The sequence below is a fragment of the Tenrec ecaudatus genome, chromosome 15, assembly GCF_050624435.1.
Source record: "Tenrec ecaudatus isolate mTenEca1 chromosome 15, mTenEca1.hap1, whole genome shotgun sequence".
NCBI lineage: Eukaryota > Metazoa > Chordata > Mammalia > Afrosoricida > Tenrecidae > Tenrec > Tenrec ecaudatus.
Window position 1 is genome coordinate 63,804,068 of NC_134544.1, and position 17,650 is coordinate 63,821,717.

Consider the following 17,650-nt stretch of genomic DNA (forward strand, 5'->3'; position numbering starts at 1 on the left):
GGCTAATATCAGACTTACAGACTTGATCTAGACTGGGTTGGGATGTTTTCTCAATATTCAAATTTCTCTTGTATATAAACCTCTTTCTTACACACATGAGTATCTATTCATTTGTTTCTTTAGTGCACCCAGACTAACGCATTATGGTACCTCGGGAGGGCGGTACTAGAGAAGCAAATCATGAAGATGGAGAGTGGATGTTCGTTCAACCTCTGCCTCATGGTAGATTTCTTCTTAGGCTAGCCAGAGGTCAGATATAGTCATGCAGTTTACTGGTTTGTTTTCTGGAAAGAATATGGGAAGTTAAAGTTTTTATTATTTTCTTTGGTTGTAGTCTGGTTATTCCTGTGTGAAAAGGCAAAAATAAATGTGCTTAATGTATATTTTGAACTCAGGGGACGAAATTGCCGTGTGAATTTCTCAGAATGGTTTAGTGGAAATGGCTGACAGGCCTGGCTCTGGCCTGATGTTGCCAGAGGCCTAATCCCAAAATTTCTATCAATAGACTTGTTTAGGATTAAGATAAACTAAATAAAGATTGAACTAGACTGTTTTAGGAATTGAGTTTAGTGTATGATTCTTCTTTGTTTATACTGATTTCTTCTGCTTATTATTGTTGATATAATGCTTGATAGAAATGACTATTGGGAAATGTGAAAATAGAGAGCTTGTAAGCCCACTTGCTTGGAGTCATTGAAATGTGATCTTTAAATAGGTTAGGACACGCCTGGAAAGAAGGCTCTGAAAAGATAAGCCCCACCCAATGTCTTAAGTGCTCAGGACATTCAAAGGTGAAGTCTTGCCTACAGGACTGTTGACAGCTTAAAGAAAAAAAGGAGCTCTTTGGATTTTTCAATTTTGAACTTGTGGGTTTTGTCAGAAGCTGGAAAAAAACTGGAACCATGAAGAAAACTCCTCTCTAGGACTGAATGTTAAAGGGAGCCTGTGGGCAGGCTGAAATGCTTGCTAGGTGACCACCTGGATCCACTTGTTGAGTGGAAGTGGAAGAAAAGCAGCAATAGAGAGATGGGTTGAGTCTGGCCACTGACACGGTGGACCTGGTTTACAGGAACTAGAGGAGAAGATGAGAGCAGGTTGACTGGTCTGAATTTCATAACTTAGCACAAGGGGGCGAGGGTTGTTGAGAATTTGTGATGGGGTAATGGTCTAGAGGCAAGGCAACCGACCAATGGGAGCCCTGGTGAGGCAGCACATTAAGTTGACCAGAACTCAACCAGATGAAGAGATTTTGTGTATTGCTGTAGATGTTATGGATGGCCTGTCCTGATTTGACCTGGCTTCTGGTTGTGAACTCACAAGGTACCAACTGGAATGAAGATTTTTCTTGTCAAAGAATATGGTTGTTTCCTCAGAACACTAGGTTGATGTAAGTGGGCAGTATAGAAATTGGATACTCAATATTGGGCAAATAAAGGCATGAAGTGGCTGGCTTACAAACTTTCATAGGTGGAGGAATATGTTCATAGGAATAAGTTCATAGGAATACGTTCATAGGATTATGGTGTGTTACATAACTGCAATCGTTAGGCATAGAATATTTTTGTTTTGTTCATTCATAGGATGTTATGTTTAAATAAGGGTGGCACACACTGGATTATGTGCATTTTAGTTTTATCCTGTTAGGTACAGATATGATTTTATTATTTGTTTGAAAATTATATATGTGTGAAATTGTTGAATTGACAAAGGGTGGACTGTGGTAGTTACCTAATCTGTTGTCAGTTTGAGACTTAAGAGTGAAGGGGTGGAGTTTAGCCTGACAGATTGCAGCTTTAAGACCTCATTTGGCGGCGCTAAAGAGATAAAGAGATTTGGAGGCTCACTAGAGGAGGCAGACACGCTCACTCCCTGAAAGGCATACTTGCTGACAAGAAACATGGAAGCACTAGAGCTCTGGAGCTGAAGAGCCAGGTGGAGACCCCTGCCAGCCCTGAGATACCTCTACCACCACTGGATCCACATGACTTTCCACCCACTGACCTGTGATCTTCCTGCATATGTTTCATGAGTCTGAAGAGGACTTTATAGATTGTTATCAGGCATATGGGCTAATATTAGACTTATAGAATTTATCTGGACTGGGCTGGGATGTTTTCTCAATACTTAATTATGCTTGTATATAAACGTCTTTCATATACACATATGCATGTCTATGAATTTGCTCTCTAGTCCACTCAGACTAACACACAATCTTTAAGTCATGTAGCCAGCATGGTCATGCCAGGATTACATAAAAGGCAGTTTGCAATTCTTAGGGCATGCAAAGAAACATTAGCTCATTGATCCAGGCTGTTCAAAGACAAAGGGGAGGATGAGATTTGGGGAAAATGAAAACACTGATGAGGTTGCAGGTGACTGCTTCCTGCATCCTCTGCCAGGCACAGAGGTCAGAAATATCTTCCGAGTCAATGGAGATGCTGAGTCAATCTACTTAGGCGGATAAACAACAGTGGCTTTTTAGGGTCAGAGACTATCAGGACCAGGAAGATGTCCAAATTCACAGCATGGAAAAGGCCACTCCACTAAGCCACTCCAAAAAACATTGTTGTACAGTTGGAGCTGGAACTAAACATTACAGAATTGTCATTGGTTTGAAAGACCATCCAGAGCTGTCAAAGACTGGAAATAGAAAATGGGAGATTTTGCAGGGATAGGTGGATGATATGTATCTAGGACTACATGATTAGTTAAATCAGAAGCAAACCAAACTCACTGCCAGCAAGTTGATTCATAGCAACTCTACGTAGGGCCTGAGGCTGTAAATCCATACAGGTGCAGATAGGCTCAACTGTTTTCCTTTAGAAGCGCTAGTGGTTTTGAATTTGGCAGTTAACAATCTAATGCTTACCCCAATTGCTTATATGGTTGGTTGGCTAAGGGCGAGGAATCGTGAGTGTATGTGTTCTTTTTGTTTGTTTGTTTATCACAGGGTGATCACAGGACAATGGTATTCACGTTTCTCTGATAATCTGCTATAAAATGGTTTTTCCCTTGTTTTGCCAATCCATTGTAAATTTACCTATACCATTGTTCATTGAGATTATTTGAGTCTAAGCTGCCACATCTTGGGTCTACTTGACCATACTGGAAAGACCTGTTTGGAATAGATTGTGTATGGACTCTCCAGTTTATTGCCAGATGGCCACAGGACAATGGCAAGCTTGGGTTTTGAGTAACCTATTTTAAAACTTGCTTTCTCAATCCTGTCTCTCGCAGGGTTAATTATAAAGACTTATTGGTCTTGCTATGCATGAAGACCCTTCAGGCATAAAGGGTCACATCTCGCATCTGCCGGATGACACTAGAAAGATCCCTTGGAAATAGATTGTGATACCCTGTACCTGCCAGACCTCAGAGAAAAATAACTCCTTTAGAGTACCTGCTTAGGTCAGCATCAAGGTTAGGCAGCATGAAAGTTAAAGGAACATCGCTTAGAAAAGGCAGTTTGTAAAATGCGACATGGATTCTAGATTCATAACCAGATTTTAAAATTGAAGACTCCATTTTTAGACTGCTCTTTTTACACATACAGAAAGGAAAAAAAAGACTCACGATGGAGTTCAGTACAGACTCATAGTGAGTGACCTCCGGTGGGTTTCTTAGACTATAACTCTTTCCGGGAGCAGAAAGCCCAGTCTTTTTCCTGCCCAGCTGCTGGTGGTTTCGAACTGCCGACCCTGCAGCTTGCACTTCCCCGCATAACCACTACATGATCAGGAGCCTCTGTTTTTCAGTTATCAGACAGCAGCACTCAATGTAATTTACTTAATATCAAAGTAATCTAAAATGCTAATATAAATAATCTTCACAGGAAAGTAAAGAGACAGTACTAATGAGTTATAATCTAGGCATTGAAATTATCCCTTGGCCCCCATATTCTACTTTCCAATTCGCACTAGTTATAACATGGACAGCAGAGAATGTCTGGGTGGAAGATACTGCCTTTGGTTTGTCAGTAGCGGGAAGTTCTGTGAAGGGGAACATTAGGAGAAACGGCACAGTGGTTTTACAAACAAGTCAGTTGGTTATAATGGGAGTTGCCTTTGTTTAAAATAGATTGAAACAGCCAATAAAAGGATACAATTATCTACTCTTAAAATTATGTTTGATGGGTAGGTGAATCCTATAAAACTATATAAGCCAGACGTGTAGCCTTTCATTCACCTCCTCTTCTGAAGTCAAGGTCTATACAGACTGTTTCTTCTCTTTCAACTTCCACCTGGTCATTCCCATGCTTGAATAAGTGAGTGGTCTCTTGTCTGGGCTTTAGTGTTTTTTTTTTATCCTTATAATTAGTCTCAATTCTACCCAGCTTTTAAAACCTTCCATAATTTTGGATGGAATTCTTGATCAATCTCTCAGATTTTCTAATACCTTGCTGTGTTAGTCTGGGCAGACTAGAGAAACAAATCCATAGACATTCATATGTATACAAGAGCAATTGAACACTGAGAAAACATCCCAGCCCAGTCCAGATCAGGGCCATAAGTCCAATATTAGCCCATGTGTCCAATACCAAGCTATAAAGTCCTCTTAAGACTCATGACATACATGCAATAATGCCGAATGCAGGAAGATCACAGGCCAGTGGGTGGGAAGTCTTGCAGATCCAGTGGCAGTATAAGCGTCTCAGCACTGGCAGGGCTTTCCACATGGCTTTTCTGATTCCAGAGGTCTGGCTCCATCAGCCTCTCTCCATGTGTCTGCTCCTTAGGGATGTCTTCCAGGAAGTGAGTCTTGAGTCTTTTCAGTAGAGAGTGTTCAAGAGAGTGAGCAGAGGGAGCTAGTGTCTCCCTCCTCCAAGGAGGAAATACAGGGGTTCCCAGAAACCTCAGGAGAATCCATGCCCACACAGAGGCCTCATTGGCTGTGTCCCGATTGACAGACTAGACTCCAACCCGACACTCTTAATCTTCTCAATTTGACCCACGGTTTATATAACTACCACGCTGGCCTCAGTTCATGGCAAACTAGGCATTCCCTGGAGTAATTGAAGCGCATCGGGCGTTTTCATTTTGGTAACCCCGACTTCCCTTTGTGGCTTATACTTTGGTCTTTTCTCTATCCAACTCTTTTCATCCTTCATAGAGTTCCGGCTCGCGCTCCACCACTCCTTCAAGAGAACCTTCTGGGCAGCACCACCTTTGCGCTCCATAGCACTTGCAGTTTGTCATGTAGAAATGGGCTCTTGTTCATCTGTTCTCCTCCTTGACAGTATCAGGAGCGCAAGAGAAGGGGATCTTGACTTAAGTTTCTGCTTCCCCAAGAAAGTCCCAGCATAATTTACATTATGAAGAACAGGTGCTTACTTAGAACAATATATTGGCTGTAGTCCGGTCAGTTAAATCAACTCTTGGATGGACTCTTCTCTAGAATACAGGTAAAGACATTGACATTTAGTAGGGGTAAGCATTGGAAACCATCAGCTTCAAGCCCTCACTGAATAGTGCATCCCTCGATTTTAAGAGCAGTCTTCTTTTCAATTGTTGGGTCTTTTTAGTCTCATGAAGCATTTCTTCGTTGAAAAGCTTAGGGAAAACATTGAACAGTCATCACCACTGTTGAAACCGTCCCCCTGCCTGCAGAATCGCTATGGCTGTTCTCCAGTCCCTGCTACTCGCCGGCGAGGGAATGCAGAGGGCCCTGGACCTTGGGCTCTTTTCTCTGGTCTCCTCTGTCCAGGGACAGGATCTGCCTGTGCAGATTAACATCTTGGTCACACAACTAGAAGTGTCAGTGCTGTTAAAATAAAATAAACAAAAGCAAAACACCCGAGGCTCAGGTCAGAGATCTACGATCTGTAGCACGCAGTAGAGAATCTTCCATGAAACTGGTGTTGACGTTACTGTTGAATAACTATGAGAAGAACAGCAATATTAGGATCTGGGGGGAGAAGAACTTTGAGTCTCAAACCCAAACCAGATTTGTGTGTGTGTGTGTGTGTGTGTGTGTGTGTGTGTGTGTGAACACCACATAAAAGGTTTTTGAAGCAAAGGGCTTAAGTGGAGAGCAAATGCTTTGAAAATGATGAGGGCAAAAAATGTACAGATGTGCTTGACACAATTGATGTATGTATATGTATGGATTGTGATAAGAGTTGTATGAGCCCCTAATAAAATGTTTTTTTTAAAAAAAGGTTCTTGAAGAATGATGAATATTCACCCTCACACCGATTTAAGATATTTCCACACATGGGAGATTGTATTGACAGCTCTGGTGAGGTTTTCATATAAATTCACTAGTACCATCCATACCTGAGCTGTTGAGGGCTCTCCAAAGATGGCAATCCAACTTCAGATGAATAACTCCTAGAATTCTATGCAGTGCTTCTGCAGCATCTCATTGTAGAAGAGAGTAACCAAAAAAGGAAACTTACTGCCACCGAGTCAATGCTGATTCAAAGCGATCCCCTGTGGGTTTCCTAGACTGTAACTGTTGATAGGAGCGGAAAGGCCAGTCTTTCCCTTGCTGTAGAAGAGAGGACCACATCAATTCCAAGGGGAAACTGAACTAGAAGATATTTAATTTCTTGATGGTTATGATTGCTCTGTATTTTACAGTGAGATAATTGTATGTAATATGCACTATTATAATGTTAATAGTACTAACCCCAAAGTAGACATATACTATGTGTTAGATATCATTTTATATCATTTCCACAGAATACTCTATTAATCTTCACAAAAGCTCTTTGAAATAATGTTGTATTTTCATCTCCATTTTATAGATGACGGGATTAAGCAACAGAGAATTCTGGTAACATTAGGCAATGGTAAAACCAGGATTTTAACCCAAACAGTCTGTTTCTAGCACCTCCTACCTAGCTTAGAGTTTTGACCACTCAGGGCTTTAGATCAAATACATGACTAACTACATCCAGAATAATGCCAAATTATTAGTTAGCATTGTAACTGTCAACTTGTGTAACACCAAGCTGTTGAATCTCATGAAGATACAATAAGCAACTGTTCAAGAGCCAAGAAAAACCAAATGCAACAAACCAACTCGCTGCCTTCGAGTCCCTTCTGACTTGTAGGGACCCTCCAGGACAGAATTGGCCTGCTGGTTTCCAAGACTGTAACTCATTTTAAGAGAGTGGAAAATCGTATCTTTCCACTGTGGGGGTGGTAGTTAGTTTCGACCCGCTAACCATGTGGCTAGCAGTGCAACTCCCAACCCACGACACCACCATAGCTCGCAGAGCAGAGAAGACAGAGCTACGTACTTTAACCCCGACTTCGCTCCCCTTTCTTGTTGTTGTTGTTGTTGTTGACTTAGCTCCCTAGCTCCCTCCGTGCTCTGAGTTCTGTCTGACCTGCATACAAAGCAAAGGAATCCAGAATGGCCCTTCATGAAACTAAGAAATTGTTTTGTTTTTTTAAAGGATTCTTTATATTGTAGAAACTGTATCCGATTGAAATGCTGAGTATACTGTATTTGTGGTAACCTTTTTAACGTTTGTATTTTTCGACTTCACAGGCTATCTGTGAGACTATTCCAGACATATCAGTTCATGCCAATGGATCATCAGACCCTGGAGAGAAGCCGGGTCAGACCGCAATAAGGGGTAAGTAAGACCACCGCCACCTGACTCTTTCTTCTTCTCTTTCGCTCTGGCACTCAGTTAGGAGTGAATTTCTAAAAGTAAAATGCATGGTTTTCTCCTCATTCTGAGGCGATCACTTTCAAGCCTACCTTCTCCCATCCACCCCCAGACACCCCATTATGTCACATACAGACAAAAGTAATTGAGCAAAATAGGAAGCGGACTTTTCTCCCATAACTCCCACCACATCATTCAGAAACTACCCACTTGGGTAGTGTCTCCAATTTAAAGCCTCTATCACAAGTCATCTGGATCCGCTGAAAAGTTAAAAGTAGGCCAGGAAGTAGGCCACTTCCAAGACTCCCTAAGTACTGCCTAAACTTGTACACGCAGCACTGGGACGGCTTGTGGCCCACAAGGTTACAGAGGTTTATTTGACTAGGCCCTGCCCATTTGAGAGGTGGCCCTCGATGGGTTCTCTAGAGAATGTTAGCATAGAATTTCAAACCAGCCTTATAGAAAACAAACCCCGTCTGGAAATCATTTGAAATTCCTAGAAGTCTTCTCATACCAAACAGCTTCAAATACTAAACAATTTGGAAATATTTTTTATCTTATCATTCTCATAATCACTGTGATGTTGGTCACACAACTCTGTGAGTATACTAAAAATCATTGGGTTGTACACTTTAATAGGATGAATTATACATTATGTAGCAAAGCTGAATAAAAGGGAAGGAATCAGTCAAAAATTATTCCACAGGATTCTCTTTGCCAGATGTTGTTCTGTAGTTCATGCTGCCAGGAGGAAGAATTGTACACAGAAAGGTTTGGGAGCCGGATCAGCAGTTTGTTTAATTACCACTCTCCAAAGTTTGTCCTTATATCTTTAACAAGTGAGAGCATCATTTAAACTTTACCTTCTTCTGTGTACAAATAAAGTCTTTTTCTAAAAAGTGAAAATTTTGATTATCCAGAAGAGAATAGGGAATGGATTTTTATTTTCAATCAAAAACTTTTGATCAAACATTGAACAATTTTGTCAGGTAGTGGTACAAACAAATCAGTCAAATTCGGAACCACAAATCGGTGTTTAATATTACTCAAATGAAGTTTGGATTGTTTTTAGTAAAGGTCTCCCCTCTCCCCCAAATTGCTTTGAGGTGGTTTATATAAAAACATTTATATGGCCCAATCATCTTATTGTCTTTCTTTTTTAAAGGTTTTATTGGCATATAGCTCAAATATCAGCCATCATCTCTTTCTTAAGGTACATTATACAAAGCCAAGAAACAGATATTTTGAAACCCATTTCTATTGAGTTCTGACTCACAGTGATCCTACAGGACCGTGTAAAACATGACTGTCCTAGGAAGTTTCTCAAGCTGTACTATTCATAGCGTAAGACGGCCACTTCTTGCTCTTCCAGAGCAGCTGGTCAAAAGTTGAGAATAGGCCAAGAACTGCCAAGGTGTTGATTGGCAGCCATGTGCTTAAGCACTGCACCGCGGTGGCTGCCTAACCAGAGTCAGGTAATCGATGTTATTATTAGAGGATTCAGAATAATTCTGAACAAGCTAGCAAAGAAAGTTTGAATGACTCATAAGCAGCAAGACGAAAGAAGTGAAAGTAGAGAGAAATTCTCCTCCAGTCTCACAGCCCATCTTCCTCTGCTGGAAGCCCCGGGTTCTCCCTAGCAACCACCTGGAGCCTTGTTCACCTACTGAAGCATTGTAGGAATATACACACATGCCCCACATCGGTCTTTTAATAAGCCCTGATTGCTTTCACGAGATTTTAAAATATAAAGTAAAAAGTCAGATACACAGAAACCTGCTTGGCTAATGGTGTTTGACTGAAGTCAATTCAGGTGTAAGTCTCATCATTTACATTATTGTAAATGCCATTGTCTGCGGGAGTCTGATGACGTTCCTGGCGTGCAAACATCGTCAGATACGTAGAGATCCCCTTATAGATGCTTTATCTTGCTTTCTAATAAATGATACCGATTAATTAAATGGCATCTCAAATACTATCCATCCTTTGTTACTTTAGGTGATCATGATGTGGAAAAGGACATTCCGCCAGAAGCTGAAGAACTGTCCTTTGAAATATCTTATTCGGAAATGATTGCAGAGGCTCCGAAGAGAAATAAATTGAAGAAGGCAGCGTTGAAGAAAGAAGACTTTGCTTTAACTGTAAGTAAAGTCTTTCACAAGCATTCTAGTGACTTCCTGTGAGGACAAGACTACGGGCTTCCCCCGCTGTGTGTGTTCAAGAGGATTTGGGGGAGCATGGCATCAGTGCTGCGCAAGAGCGGGCCCCGCCAGCGCCACCTTCTGTCAGCCCACAGACGGCTTGGTCATCCACGGCAGCACTGGGTGAGAAGGAAACAGGAGAGTGTATTACTCAGACTTCCGAGCTCCTATGGTTTCATGCCCTTTATGGTGTTGTGCTACCTGTGGTTCTACTTACATCTCATTGTGCCTATAGATAGGAAAGGGCTTGTGCAAAGTCACAGCGACAGCAGCAAGAAATCAGAACACAGAACAGACACTAAAGAGTCATCGGAAATACACTCAAGGGCTCGTAATACTATTACTGGGTGGACAATGAGAGCCTCGCTCTGTGCATCTAGGATAGTTTAGCATGAAAGCCCAATGTAGGATGTATGTTACTTGTTCTGTATGCTCCTTAATAAATGCCTCCTCAAAGCGTTCATAACCTGGAGCTTTGAACATGCTGCGTTGACCGAGGCAAGAAGCTCGACAAGCAGAGCCCCAGCAGTGTCAGAGCTAAAGGCCATGTCACCCACTTGCCCAGACTACATTCAGACAGCCACACCATGACAAGGAGAGGAAGAGGACGGGGCGAGCCCTTTGACACCCAGAGTGCCATTGGCCTGGCTGACTTTGCAGTGGGAGTTCCAGCCATCAAGTGGCCCCCAAAGATTACGCCCATTTATCGCTACAGAGACGAGGCCAAGAGAGGCTAAGTGACAGGTCAAAAGCCTGGCAGCTCATCGATGGAAGCATGAGTTAAACATAATTGTGCTAGGCTCTCAAACTCCTCTGGTCCCTAAGCAGACTGCTTCTGCGTTAGAGGGCCGAGCAGGGTCCTGGGACAAAAGGGGGATCCAGCAGGAGTCTGGATCCGAGGGAGGCTCCCTGAATCTTTAGAGAAGAGTCGCCCAAAAGTATCAAAGCTCTCTCCTCCTAAGATTGGTCTCAGTGCTGGGAACAGGACAGTCTCTCACAGCGAATGTTCTATGGGGGTTTACCACATGCTACTTGCTCAGTCAGTGACTGCGAATCTTATCGATATTGTTGTTCATTATTATTATGTGTGGCCTTGGTTCCAAAAAGTAGATCAAAGAAATCCGCATTTCACAGGACATTTCACAGCCAAACTCCACTTTCGTTTCACTTTCAGGGTTCTAAGGAATAATTGAATGGATGAGTAGGTGGGTGGGTAGGTGGATGGTTTAAAAACAAGGAAAAAAATTCTAAGTTAGGGGAGCTCCTTGACTTCTCAACATGTACGATTTAAATTCTATGTTAGCATGTCTAAAATAGCATGTTTTCAGAAAGCAAGCACACCTGTAGACATTATATAGGAAACATCTCTTGCTTTTAGGTCTTGATGCTGAGATTAGCCACCCTATTGGGATTGTGGAAGGTGTTATTGTTGCTGTTTTCTGATAAATGAAGACCATCACATTATCGTTATTTGAAAAACACTGGTAGTGTTATTTGTAGCTTTCAATGCATTTTGCTTGATGAGGACTGTTTGGAATCATCTCGGTTTGATTTCTAAGGTGGACTTAGGCTATCTCAGCAAGCACATGTTAGCAGCTTCAATTGGCAGTCAGTTAAGTATACAGTTCACGGTCAAAGGTGTCTGCTGTCTGATAAGAGGGATGAATGCCCTACCTTTCCTGCATCGCCTCCAAAAATAAGGAAGAAAAGGCCGTTCTGGTAGAAGGACCTGATTGGGTTGCTTTGTGTTACACAGCTTTGTAGGAAAGGTCATGCAGATGGTCAGGGCCCATCGCACATTCTAGATGGCACCTAGCATTTTGTAGTTGCCGGTCAACAGTACAGTACGGATAGAATGTTACATCTGTGACCTTTTTTGTCCTAGTAGTAATCTGCCCCTATTCTAAAAAAGTTATTCTAATAGTGTCTACAGTACAGCAAGCTCTTCAGAGAAATTTTGGAAATTGTGTTTTTCCAGATAGTTTTTAAGGTGTCCAGGAGGCATGTGAATGAAAGTATCATCCTTTTTCATTGTGGTGAAAAGAAATAACAATCCACAATATGTATTTTAGAAATTCATTGTTAAGAAAACCAGGTTTGGCTTAACAGAAGCAGGAGATCTGTCTGCTGAAGACATGAAGAAAATCCGCCATCTCTCTCTGATTGAATTGACTGCCTTTTTTGATGCCTTGGGAATTCCACTGAAAAGAAACAAAACTGAGAAAGTGAAAGGGCGAGGTGAGTGGGAAGAGTGGCTTCCTCTGATTTTAGCACTTAAACAAGCTGGAAGAAGGCAGGGCTTTACCGCTCCTCCTTTCCCTTCCTTTCTTAATGCAGACAATGGCATTTTTGGAGTTCCACTTACCGTCCTACTGGACAACGATCGAAAAAAAGACTCCGGAGTGAAAGTTCCCCTCGTCTTACAGAAAGTGAGTAGAATGCCAACTGAGGGTGAAGTGACGGGCCGTGGCTTTGGTACGTTCTAAACCCACTCAAAAGTCCCCACTGGTACAAATGTTTAATACACTTAGGTGCTGATCCACAGTTTGCATATTTGAATCCACCCAGAAGCATGTCAAAGTCATTTCTTTCCCAGAAAATCAGCCCTTGACAACCCCAGGAAGATGGATCCCCTTGGATCCGTGTGGGGTCAGTAGGAAGATGGATCCCCTTGGATCCGTGTGGGGTCAGTGTTGAGTGGGAGTCAGTTAGCGCTGGTGTTAAACACACTCATCTGTTTTCTTTTAGCGTTAAGACCGTTATTACTCTTTTAGGACTCAGGCCTCTCTTTGGTTTTAAAATTTACTCCACGTATCTCCGTAGATGTCTCCAAAATACGGAGCCTCTTATATTGTTTGGCCATAGAAATATCAGGCGGTAACAAATGCTTTCTTACATGGCTTCCTTTGACTAATTTTTGCATTACAATGTTTTTTAGTTTTTTAAATATTGTGGTGTGTGTGTGTGTGTGTGTGTCTATTTAATTGTTCCATCCAGGATAAAAGATGGCTTATAATTGCCACTACATTTACTAAGCATGGACATAATCATTGATACATGTTATAGGTTGGATGCTTTTGAAATATATATGTATGATAGTTTTATTAATTTCATGAAAGCAAGTTAATAGTCTAAAGCTGTTTAGTCTGGTGGTTTTTCAGGTCTGACTGGGAAGTAGGATGCATTTGACAAAGAGGAGAATTTGGGTTGAAGGAAATCTTGAGAAATTGTTTGAACTCGGATGTAATAATATTTCTAAGCATCGTTGATAAATAGCTAAGTCATCATGTGAACAGCAATGATTTGCACTGATTTATATAAGTATGCATTTATTCAACAGTGACATCCAGTGGCACAAGGAAAATGTAAAGCCCCAAATAATGTCTTTTACAATTTTAAAATGACTGTTTGAATGATATATAAAATTATCGACTAAGGAAGCCCCAAATATGTCTTTTACAATTTTAAAATGACTGAATGAAATATAAAATTATCGACTAAGGAAAGTATTGCTTTTAATTTGCCTTAAAAATCCTACATGTCTCTTCTATCTTCATTTCTACCAATGCCTCTCATTGAGCAGTTACTTAAATCAATAACTGACTGCCTTGTGATGGGAATAGGGAAAGTGACAAACGACGAGCCAGAGAGGGGTGCTGGCGACAGAGCCTCTGTGTGCAAGCAACACCCGCAGCACCACCTGTAGCACAACCCTCTGTGCAAGTGTCACCTTTAGCACCCTCTGCCCAGGGACCAGACCTAGCCATCCAAATAATGGCCTGACTCGTCAGCACTGAGCAGCTCAAGGAACTTTGTGTGACCATCTCCTTTATACTGATCAGGCAAATGAGGCAGGCAACTTGCCCAAGGACACACAGCCAGGACGAGGTGGAGGGAAGCAAGAACACATCTGAGCCCCAAATTCACAGGGACCTGAAAGTTTTGTTATTGTTCCCTGGTATTTGAATATTCCCTTTATGTTCTAGGTAAAGGACAGAGCTTGAAGAAAATCTACAGAGGCTTAGCCTGGGGGAGATTTCAGTAGAACAATCTCTATTATTATGTAGGTACAAAGTTAGAACAGGATTTAGCGAATGGAAGATGTGCAGTAAGTGCCACTTCAACTACAACAAGGTTCGTTTCACATCAGCAACATTTCAAGAGAGGGTAGCTCTGTGACCACCTATGTGTTGTGGTCCTCAGCCTCAGGTCCTACTCTCCCACTCCCATCGGATGGCCTTCATATAGTGATGTTTTGTTCTAAACATCTATTTCTTTGCATGCTTGGTTCTAGCCAACATCATTGACTGAAGAGGAAATTACAGAGACTTTGGGTCTCCCTCTACTCTATGAGCTTGGACAAGGTTCTTACCCACTTTGTGGCCCAGTGACCTTCACTGTCGAAAGGGCTTATAAAGCCATAAAGGCAATATGACGGTTAACTGAGTGACTACATATAAAGAGCTGAGGACAGCATTGGATACTGTTGTGTACAATAAGTACGCAAACATTGTCCGTGTTTATTGTGTGTTTTTTCCACCGTCACCACCATGAGACCTTGTGTCAGTCTGGGTAGACTAGAGAAACAAATCCATGGACACACATATGTATGTAAAAAAGAGATTTCTATACAAGAGCAATTGAACATTGAGAGAGCATCCCAGTCCAGTCCAGATCAAGTCCATAAGTCCAATATTATCCCATATATCTGATAACAGTCTATAAAGTCCCCTTCAGACTCACGAAACGCATACAATCACACTGAATGTAGAAAATCACAGGCCAGTGGGTAGAAAGTCTTTGGATCTAGTGGCAGTGGAAACATCTCAGCGCTGGCAAGGGTCTCTGCCTCAGGGTGGGTCCATGCGTCTTGTCAGCTGCCATGTCTCCCAGGGTCTGAGCAGAGTCTCCCACCTCCAGGGGGGAAATACCAGATTTCCCTGAATTCTGAGGAGCAGGCCATGCCCACACAGAAACCTCATTGGCTATGACCCGATTGATAGACTAGACTCCACCCCTTCATGCAGAATCCTCTCAAATGGACAATTCTATAACTACCACAAGAGCGAATGACCTCTGCAGTTCCCATCTCCTCCGTCAGACTTGTAGGACGTGTGGTTTCTTCCCCAGGGTGGATCCACCTAATGATAGATCATCATTTTAAAATTACCCAGCAGACAAAGTCACCACACTCAGATTTTAAAAGGGTTAAATGCTGTATGTTACATAACTCAGAAGCCCCAGCTGAAACAATTCAATGCCTTTACTTACAGGCTGATCTTGGAAAGTTACATCACAGCTGCCAGCCTGTGTCCCAGTGCAAAGTGAAGGATCATGGTGACCTCATACGGTTTTATGAAACTTAAAAAAGCATTAGAGTTCCCAGGTGCATGCTTGGCAGTTTATCGGTTGTGGTCAGTATCCTTTCAGATGAAGATTTTGCATGTATGTATGTACTCATATCTGTCGTTGCCTTCCAGTTTTTTGAAAAAGTTGAGGAATCGGGGCTGGAATCTGAAGGAATTTTTCGCCTTTCTGGATGTACCGCCAAAGTCAAGGTATTGAACATTTTCTCTCTTCCTGGAGTTGAGCACTACCTTGGCACAGTTTATAGGAACATTGTATGAGCAGAGTCAGTTCTTTTACTTGATACTCTGTCTCGACCCTACTTAGTTCTTCCTTGACACTCTTTCATCAGACATCTATCCAGGGCCACAAGTTGCATATCCTCTTGATGATATGAACTTTAAAAGGCAGTAACACACCAACAAAACAAAACTACATATCAGCTCAACATCGTGGTTACTTCGTTCTTAGTTTGCAAAGTTTGAAATGTCTGTCCCTTCACTGTTCTGTGAGCTCCACGTTTTAGGTTGACATTTTCCTGTAAGTCGTGTAATTCGCGAAGCCAACGTTCCCATTATTAATAACTTTAAATTTGGAAACATTCCTTGCCTCACTTTTTAATGAAAATACTTAAAGAAATGTGTGGCGATGGTCATAACCACTAGGCCACTTACTGAGCAATTCTAACAACCCAGTTCCATTTAAGGCAATGTTTGCTTCCACACACAAACCCCCCGGTGCATGCGAATCATTTTGTTCATTGCTTGCTTGCTTCTAGAGGATAGTAGACCCTGGCGTACAATAAGAATCAGAGAAGAAGAGCTCTTCGCGTAAGGTTTTTTTATCCAAATTCATAATGAGGCCTACAAAATACCTACATCTGGGCCCACCCTCAGATCGCTGTTTGCCGTACAAGCCCAAGAAGTTAGATGCTGCCGCGCTGAGGAGTCTCGGCGAGGAAGAACTAATCCGGTGGAGTTTGGAACTATTAAAAGGGATGTGTAGAGGCGGAAAAGCATTTGCTCATTAATTTGTTTGGTACATGTTTTGGGAAATTCTATTTGTATCAGAAGTCTCGGAGTTTTTATATAGAAATGTGACGAGGTGTTTTCCCAAGTGTGAACTGAGAAGAAATAGGCCGTGTCAATGGAGCCTTTTTGAAAAGCAGATGCTCAGAGGGAGTGAGGCATAGACAGAGTGGTGCGTGCTTCAGGAAGCAGGTATGTGAAAGATCAACTAGAAGCAGGACTGTGGGAAGCGTGTAGAACATGGTTTGGATCCCAAAACTCCCCTCCAGGAGCTCCGCGCTGGCAGAGGGCCAGGCCTACCCACGGCCTCCACTGCCACCACCTACCTCCCCCGCCCTTGCTCCAACCCACCCCGCTGTCTGCCCTTCCCCTGGCAACCCTGGCTCCCGTTCAGAAGCTGAGGCAGATCCAGAAGGCACTGACAGCTAACAGGGCAACTTTTTGCAGCTGAGTGGCAAAGCCCCTTTGTGAAGGAAGCCGGGAGGATTGCACCCGCGCTTTCCCAGTGGCTGCAGGGACGGGAAAAGCTGATGAGTTTTGATATCCTGAGAGTGCAGGTTCCTCAGTGCTCGGGCCAAGAAATTACCATGGTTACTATAAATCCACCGTTAGTCTGAGTTTCTCATAGGCATGGTCCTTAAACGTACTTCTGAACCAATCAGGGAGCTGTACCTGTACGTATTCTCATTGGGGTGGGGTGTGTATGTGTAAAGCCTTTAAAAAAAAAACAAACAAACCTCACTGCCATTGAGTTCGCGTGGGTGTGGTTCATAGTGACCCCTGTGGGTCTCTCAGACTGTCGCTGTCAGCGGAGCAGGAAGCCCCTTCTTTCTCCTACGGAGCTACTGGTGGTTCCAAACTGCTGGATTTGTGGATTGCATCTGAATGCACAAGGAAAGCATAACGGATATACACAATTTGAGTTGTCTAACTAAGCAAAAGAGAAACAGAAAGTCGTACACGGTCGTTCTTTTCCACTGACACTCATTGGGACATGTTCATCAAAGACTCGGGTGCTGGTCTTCCGTGCACAGCATTCTTTAAGGACATGTAGGTGAAAGGCTCCTCTTTCCCCTCCTTATCAGTGAATGTCTTTGCTTCATAGTTATTCCATCAGTTGTTTGTCAGAAAAAAATGTCGTCCAGATGTTTCCATTGTTTGGACTCCAGGAAAGCAAATGTGAAGGAAATCTGGGACAGTGAACCAAACAGGAAAATGTTGCAATTAGAAGGGAATTGTAACGTGATATTCTAAATAGGCCTTTATTTCTCAGTTCAAAGTTTACACTACTTTTTTGTGGGGAGGAGGGGAATTTCATCGGGTAAAAATTTTTCTTCCTGGTGATTTCTTGGAGATTTAAAACATTTTATTATTTTTATACCCAAAGTTTACCAAGTCGGCCGCACTGCCCCTGTCGCTCCCCGGGTGTGCCAGCATGAGCCCTCAGGTCT

The 17,650-nt window shown here is 42.4% G+C and overlaps 1 protein-coding gene across 4 annotated transcripts in view; it reads left to right on the top strand.

Moving 5' to 3' along the window:
* ARHGAP28 (Rho GTPase activating protein 28) overlaps positions 1-17,650 on the top strand; it is a 203,138-nt gene that overhangs the window by 146,383 nt on the left and 39,105 nt on the right. For all 4 annotated transcript variants that reach the window (XM_075533170.1, XM_075533168.1, XM_075533167.1 and 1 more), the window contains 5 exons: positions 7,501-7,588; positions 9,623-9,765; positions 11,898-12,063; positions 12,163-12,254; positions 15,306-15,383. In XM_075533170.1, the coding sequence (XP_075389285.1) occupies positions 7,501-7,588; positions 9,623-9,765; positions 11,898-12,063; positions 12,163-12,254; positions 15,306-15,383 (567 nt within the window). The remainder of the gene's footprint in view (positions 1-7,500; positions 7,589-9,622; positions 9,766-11,897; positions 12,064-12,162; positions 12,255-15,305; positions 15,384-17,650) is intronic.